This window comes from Zea mays, chromosome 6, assembly GCF_902167145.1.
Source record: "Zea mays cultivar B73 chromosome 6, Zm-B73-REFERENCE-NAM-5.0, whole genome shotgun sequence".
Taxonomy (NCBI): domain Eukaryota; kingdom Viridiplantae; phylum Streptophyta; class Magnoliopsida; order Poales; family Poaceae; genus Zea; species Zea mays.
Genome location: NC_050101.1, coordinates 155,832,492 through 155,839,764, shown reverse-complemented (window position 1 = coordinate 155,839,764; position 7,273 = coordinate 155,832,492). Strand labels below are relative to the sequence as shown.

Sequence of the window (7,273 nt, the reverse complement as noted above, 5' to 3'; positions counted from 1 at the left end):
ACCATCAGGCAGCCATATCCAGCCATGTCGGCCCGGAACGGATGCATATAGGTGGTTCAGTCGCCGGAACTGCTAGAAGCTCTCTCGGCCTCGTCCTTCCGTTTCTGGGCACAACTCAACTCTCGCTTCACTTGTCAACAACACAGGAGTATATAACATACAGTACGTATATAATAGGGGGGAAAACAGACTATTATCTGCCAGGTGGGGCCTCGTCCCGTGCCGTGGCGGTGGCGGGGATGAGGGCGCGCACTGACTGCACAGCGGCGAGAGCGGAGCCGGAGCGCATCGCGAGCATGTGCAGGGAGACCGTGCCCCACATTCGTGGGCTCACGACCTTTCCGGGCTGGGATTGGCCAGCTGCAGTGTGCCGGGCCCCACGCCCAGCCCTCGAACTGGTGACACCAGAAAAGGGGGCCTCGCTATTAAAGCGCCAGCCAGAGGCCACGGCGGCGACATAACGCAAGCAAAGCCTCTGCTGCGTGCTCTGCTCCTCTCTCTCCTCCATTTGCTGCCGCAGCTCTCCGAGCTCGCCGCCGCCGCCTCAGCGCAGGCGCAGCACAGCACAGATTCGGAGAGCCTGCCCTTAGCACGCAGCGCCAGTGAAGAAGGCCGAGATAATGGAGGTGGAGACGATGCTGGACGACGACGTGTTCTTCGCCGAGCTCAGCAAGCGGATATCGCTGCTCATCACCGACGACGACGAGGGCGCGGACTTCTCCGCCGCGCAGTTCATCCCCGCCGCCGCCGCCGCCGCCGCGCCCCTCCAGGTGAGCGAGGCTCCGTTCCCATCCCCTCGTCCCCTTCAGTCAAGCTCAAGCATGTGGCATGCACGTGTGGTCGTCGTCAGTGGGCCAGGCCCTGCAGGCGAGCCATAGCTTCTGTTGCGGCCTCGGAGCTTCGGTTCTCGGTAGTTACTAACTACTACTAGTTGGTTTGGTTGTTGCAAACGAGCCCCAACCCCCAGCAGGTGTCCTCTGCAATCGCACGCCACCACACACATGACACACCGAACAGAACCGCTAGCAAACGCCATGACCGTTCGCCGCCCAAGAACAGCTAGCTCAACCAACCAAAGAGAAGAAACATGACATCTCCGTGGATTCATGGTCTAGCTCTTTGCAGTGCCCAAATCGTATTAGGGACCTCGCTCACCGTGGCATCAGAACACCACGCGCATGTGGAGTATCTACAGGACACACTACTTGCGCATGTGGCATACGCGCAGAATTTTAGGAGGATAAGCATTAAGGCAGGGGGGGTACGGAGGGAGTAGTAGAGCTATACTCGCAATAAGTGCGGGTGTCCTGATTGAATTTAGCGAGCGATTTTTCTGATCAGCCTTTTTTTTGGTGGGAAATCGACCGTTTTGGAGGTAGTACGAATGCTAGCTGCCGCCGATCGAACTCTGCTGGAAAATCGTGTGGAATCTAGTAACTGAATCTGGTGGGGAGAATCTCCCGGTCGTTCATGTGAAACTCCGGCCGGCGTCGGCCGTATGCCCGTATATACACTTGCAAAAGCAGGGGAAAAAAATGTTTGTGTGGGCCGTGTATAGCCATGGGTGCACGCCACATAGTAGTTGTGTCAGTGGGGTACAGTAGCAGACAGTGCTACGCTGTCTACTACTACTACGAACACCGTACCGGTCGACGAGTTCGATCGCACCCGATCGAGTCTAGTGGATGGAAATGGAATGGAACAGCGCGCGCCAGCCCGACCGGCCGGGCCCCAGCGGCCCAGGCCCGTGACGTGCACAGGCGAGGCGGCGTTGTCTTGTCGTTGCTAGTAGTAGTAGTAGTGTCCCTTTCCTTACCGTTCCTCAAGTAGAAACTTGCAAGGTACGCCTTCCCTGCAGCACGCATGGCATGGGCAAGGGCTTTGTTGTCCGCAGCCGCCCCGCCTCGCTGCAGCTTAACTGCCTAAGCTAAGCATGCCTTGTTCACTTGGTGCATATTGCATTTGCATGGCATATCTATCGTCGTCGAGTGGCGCGCGGTCGATGTTGCTTCGAGGCCTGGAGCAGCCTTCCATTAGTGTTGCTTGCACACAACACCTCCCACCCATCATGCCTATGCATGCGACCCGTGCCGGGCGTCGCTGTTTGCCAGCAGCGAGTATATATATATATATAATCATGGATGCCATTGCCATCAGACGCGCTGAACGGTGTCGGTAATTATTAGCAGTTTATTTTAAATCCTCTCCTGCCGGGCAGCTCGATCTGTGGCAAGATCCGGTGCGGAAATCTTTGCATGCACGCAAGTGGTCACGAGTGTCATGTTACTTCCAGGGAAAAAATTCTCGGCGAAAAAATTTCGAGAAAACCGAAAATCACGTTTATCGGTGGGACCCGGTTTTTTATTTATCGGCCGAAATTTTCATTGATTTTGAATTTAGTTCGTCCAAACCTACTGATATGTATTTATGCTACAAAGAAGAGGTCTAAAACGCTACCATATGATTCTTTTAGCCATTACCTATAAATAATCTACATTTTTATGTTTAAATTGAACTTTTTTTGTCTAAATTTTGTCCGAATTTTTTTTGAGAAAAACGAAAAAAATCGAGAATTCCGAAAAACACGTTTCTCGGTGAGGTCTGGTTTTTTTTATTACCGGTAAGGTAAACCCTGGTTACTTCCCGCCTGGCCACTGATGCTATTCTAGCTAGTTGCTCCTACACACATACTACAGCTATCAGCCACCGATCGGCTTCCACAGCTTTCTTCGGTTGCCACTGTTTTTCTCTTTTTTTTTCAGTTTTTATAACTACAACTTTGCCACGATCGCATCACATCATGTGCGGCGGCGTCGACACCAGCAGCCAGCTAACGGCCTCGATTGATTGGATTGGCTCTAACAAAACACTTTTTTTAAATAAAAAAATCTGCAGGGGTTCGCGTCGCGCGCCCATGTGCCGTCGCAGGCGTCGCTGCTGGCGCCACCGGCCTACGCGCTGTACCACCACTACCACCACGGCGCCAGCTACGGCGGGGACGACAGCGCCAGGGCGGCGTGGCAGCAGCTGCAGTGCGGCAGCAAGGGCACCGGCGTGTTCATCCCGCGGTCCACGCCAGGCTCCGCGCACCCCAAGAAGAAGGGCAAGAGCCGGGGCGCCGCCGCCGCCGCCGCCAAGGCCGCGCGGGCGGCCGGCGCGGGCGCACCGCCCAGGAAGCGCGTCTGATCTCCGCTTCTCTGCATCGTGATTTAATGGATCAGCAAGAAACAAAAACAAGAAGAAGAAAAAGGAGGGGTAAAAAAAAGAGCAGAACTACGAACTAACCCCAGATGCAGCGCTCGTCGGAACCAGCCGGATTAGCTTGATATATGTTTAATTAATCATTAATTTTCAGTGTTGTTGTCATTCTTATATGGTAAATAATAAAAAAAACCATAGCTACTCCCCCCTGGGTTAAAATGTATAATGTGAGCCCTAGGGGATCAGGCTGTGGGCTGGGGCACCACCGCACCAATAATCTCTCTGTTTGTATATATAGTAAAAGCTAGCGGTTCGTAGTGCCGTAGTTTTCCTGGCTAAGTCGATTTATTAATTATTTCTTTGTATTTCCTTTCTTCCCACATTTTTGTAAGATGAAGAAATGAATTGTGCTATTGGTGTACCACTACTATACTAGAGTATAGTGCAGTGCTAAAAGAGGATGGGAATGTCAAATGTGCAATGGTTAGTGTACTAGTACTTTTAAGCTGATGCCTCGCGCTCCGTGCTGATCTCTTTCGTTTTCCTTTTTTTTTTTTACCCACTGCTAGCGGTTTCGCTCGTGCCAATGATTTATCGATGGGACGGAATCACGCAGCCCAGGCCAGGGCGTGGGTGCGTGGATTCTACGGTTTCTTTTTTTAAAGTTAATGATTCTACGGTTTCTTGGGGCATGTTCTATAAAATAGTTAATGTTTGGAGTAATAGTTAGTACTAAATTAATTAAGAGGTTTAAAACGGATCATCTAATAGACCAACAAATTATCTAATAGACTAACAAATTGTTAATTATATCTCAAAATACTATTCGTTGTTAGCATATCTAATTCAACTAAAACAAGCTAATAGATGGTTGATGACCAAATTGTCGTTGGTCCTTTCTACCTATCTGCTTATTTTTTTTTCTTGTACGGAGAAGTCGAAATTTGTATGCTAATAATAGCATTTGAAATTTGTATTAGCTGGGTCCACAAACCTGAGGCCCAACCTGCAGCTAGCCTAGCCAGCCCGATGTAGGGGCAAACCACAACCAGCAATGTGCGTCGGTGTACTCGTAGGTTATGACGGGCATATATGACATACCTAGTGGCGGTGGCTCCGCCACTACTCCACTCAGTGTATGAGTAGGAAGCTGATACGTATCTTTAGGTGTTTGTGTTACCGGATATCGTTTGTATAAAACCGAATCTAATTGAACCAAACTTGAACCTTTGGTGGTACGCATATCTTAAAAGAACATTAACAGACCACACGTCGTCTGCAACAGTAGGCACCATTAAAGCGAATGACACATAGGAAAATGAAAATGAAAGAAAAAAATGATGTATAGAAAATAAGGAGAGAAAAATAGAGATAAAGATGTATTGGTGAAGAGAAAATTTATTTTAAAAGGGAAAATATATTATAAAATAAGAACAATAATCATTTTAGGCCCTGTTTTGGAAGACTTTACTTCAAAAATTACAGCTTCGGTTCTCCAGCTTCATCATGAAACAACTTTAACATATTGGTAAGACGAGTTTCAAGAGTATTTGGCTTGTACGTAGATTTCAGCTTATGTAATACAATTAATCTGTATAAGTTTTTTAATTACCTTCGATGATTAGAGAGTGAAGAAAGAGACATGAATCGATAGATCATGTAACTAATGTTATGGTGGATAATTTTTTGCAACTTCATAAGAGGTATAAAAACAGTATTTTTTAAGCACCCTTTGAGAAGCTTCGAAAATGTTATGAAATTGACCTTTTGTTTTAGTTTGTTTAAAGCTAGAGCTCGTGGAGCTGGACCTATTTAGATAGAAGACGCTAAAATAAATTTGTAATTTTTAAAATAAAACTCCCCCAAATAGGGGTTTATGGGGTGTTTGAATTGAGCAATCACTCCATTCAAAATGAAAGTGGTGCATCATATGATTGTTCCTCAAATTTGGTGGAATAACTTTATTCCACATATTAGTACTAACTAACTATAAAGAATGTGGTGGTGATGTATCAACTCATTTTATTCTACAAACTAAACAAAAAAGTAGGGAATGAGAAGATAATGGATTATATCATTCCTCGAACCAAACACCCTGTTATTAGTATAAAAAGTGAATCTTATAACATGGGACGAAAGGGACGGCTGCTGCTGCCGCCGCCCTGCGACATGGGAGGCTGTGGGGCGGCTGGTTGGTTGGTGACGTTCGTTCGTGTCCCTCGCCAGCTCGTGCTGTCTGCGAAGTTCACGGCTACGATATGGTACAGTGTCATGGGATCAGGGGACACGACACACCACGGTAGTGTGGAGTAGCCTGTTGGAGTGTTGGCCCTGTACGGTAAAAGTGGTTGGGTGCAGCGAACCATAGGGGGTAGCCACTAGCACTAGCCAGCCAGCATCGTCGGTGCCGCCGTGCCGGTGCGGTGTGGATCCCGGGACGAACTAGGGAATGGAGCCAAGTCAACAGGTGTCGGGGGCGCCGTGATTGGAGGAGCACTACAGGCCTGTTTGGTTTGTGGCTAAATGTGCCACACTTTGCCTAAGGTTAGTCGTTCGAATTGAATAACTAACCTTAGGCAGAAAAGTTAGGCAAAGTGTGGCAACTGAGGTAGTGAACCAAACAGGCCCTACGTGCGGAACATTTTTGCCATGGAGGGACGGCACGGCTACGCGACAGTTTCCTTGCACGTACGTACGCACGGCGCCGGCAATTTATCGACCAATTGCAATTGGCTTGCAATAGCAGCAAATCTTGCACGGAACCAAACAGGGTTTTCATTTCAATTTACCATTGTGAAGCTGGTGGCCTTTCTCTACCTCCGTAACGAGATCCACCGCTTAGCTATTCCGTTCATGTGATTTGGGTTGGGTAGGAGCAGGAAACGGCACGATCTTGATTCTTGCAAAGGTCGAGTTTTTTTTCGGCAGGGTTAGATGACTGGGTGCGCTTTGCTGACGGGCCGATCCGAAGGTATACGCTTTGTGGCCCATCTTGGGCAGCGAGCACGTAGGAAGCCGATGACGGGCCCTAAAGTCCTTGAGCCTACCTAAGCCCACGGCACACCGGTCTGCTCGGCATGCTATCCGATTGGACGGCCAGAAACTTATGATGATGAGCCAGGCCGTCGTCGAGGCTGAGTTCATCCGTCTAGGGCAGGCCGGTGTGAGGCCTGCTCGTCTGCTCGGGAGTGTTTCCCCGCTGAAGATTGCGCATTTGATCCTGATCCTGTCGCCCAACTGCTCGTTGCAGGGACGGTCGTCGCACACGAATTCTCTCTCTCTCTCTCTCTCTCTCTCTCTCTCTCTCTCTCTCTCTCTCTCTCTCTCTCTCTCTCTCTCTCTCTCTCTCTCTCTCTCTCTCGCCGATTTTGCTCTGATGAAGTCTGAGCTCCAGATGACGTTTATTCCGTTATCTAAAGTGAGCGGAATAGACAGTAAACCCAAGGAAAACGACGTCGGCCGGTCAGTCGGTACCTGCAAGCTACGGCTCTTTGTCTCCTCACATATGGATGCAGCAGCCAGGTGCTCTACACGGTTTCAGACTTTCAGTGCCTCTGCATTGTTGGGATCGACCATGTGGGTTAGGGTGGCGTTTAGTGCTCGGCGGCGCATTTTTTGCTTGGTTGGGGACAATCTGGAGCCAATTGTTGACCCCAGACGAAGCTTTGCGGAACCGCGTTGTCGTCGATCTCTAGTACTTTAGTGTTGTGTGTTGTGGCAACGTTGACGCTTGTCAGAGATTGATAGCCACTTGCTAACCAGGTTATGTCCTATTTACTGAGGCTGTCTCCAATAGACTGTGCATATGGTGGTGAACAACACTGTTTTATACCATATATTGTATTGTTTATAAGGTGAAGTTTACAATATGAGATGAGATATGAGATACAACGGGTAAGTTGCTAGAGAGTCTAAGTGTGCGCTTGAAATAGATCTTCGAGATATACAACAGACATGACGGTTGTCCTTAAGGGTGGTAATAGACTCTAGATTTTATACTATAAAATTTAAAAATCGAAGCATATTAGGACCAAACTATATTTCTGTTCATTTTCGAACTACAATTGGCTAA

At 48.5% G+C, this 7,273-nt stretch overlaps 1 protein-coding gene across 1 annotated transcript; it reads left to right on the top strand.

The window, feature by feature from the left end:
• The first annotated feature begins 471 nt into the window (after positions 1 to 471).
• LOC100272555 (uncharacterized) lies at positions 472 to 3,729 on the top strand. The gene is made up of 2 exons (NM_001147022.1): positions 472 to 770; positions 2,896 to 3,729. The coding sequence occupies exons 1-2, from the start codon at positions 621 to 623 to the stop codon at positions 3,184 to 3,186; spliced, it is 441 nt and encodes a 146-aa protein (NP_001140494.1). The 5' UTR covers positions 472 to 620; the 3' UTR covers positions 3,187 to 3,729.
• The last annotated feature ends 3,544 nt before the right edge of the window (positions 3,730 to 7,273 follow it).

Coding starts and splice junctions, on each gene's coding strand:
- LOC100272555 (NM_001147022.1), top strand. CDS start 621: ATGGAGGTGGAGACGATGCTGGACGACGACGTGTTCTTCGCCGAGCTC. Junction 771..2,895: donor CCGCCGCCGCGCCCCTCCAG/GTGAGCGAGGCT, acceptor AAAAATCTGCAG/GGGTTCGCGTCGCGCGCCCA.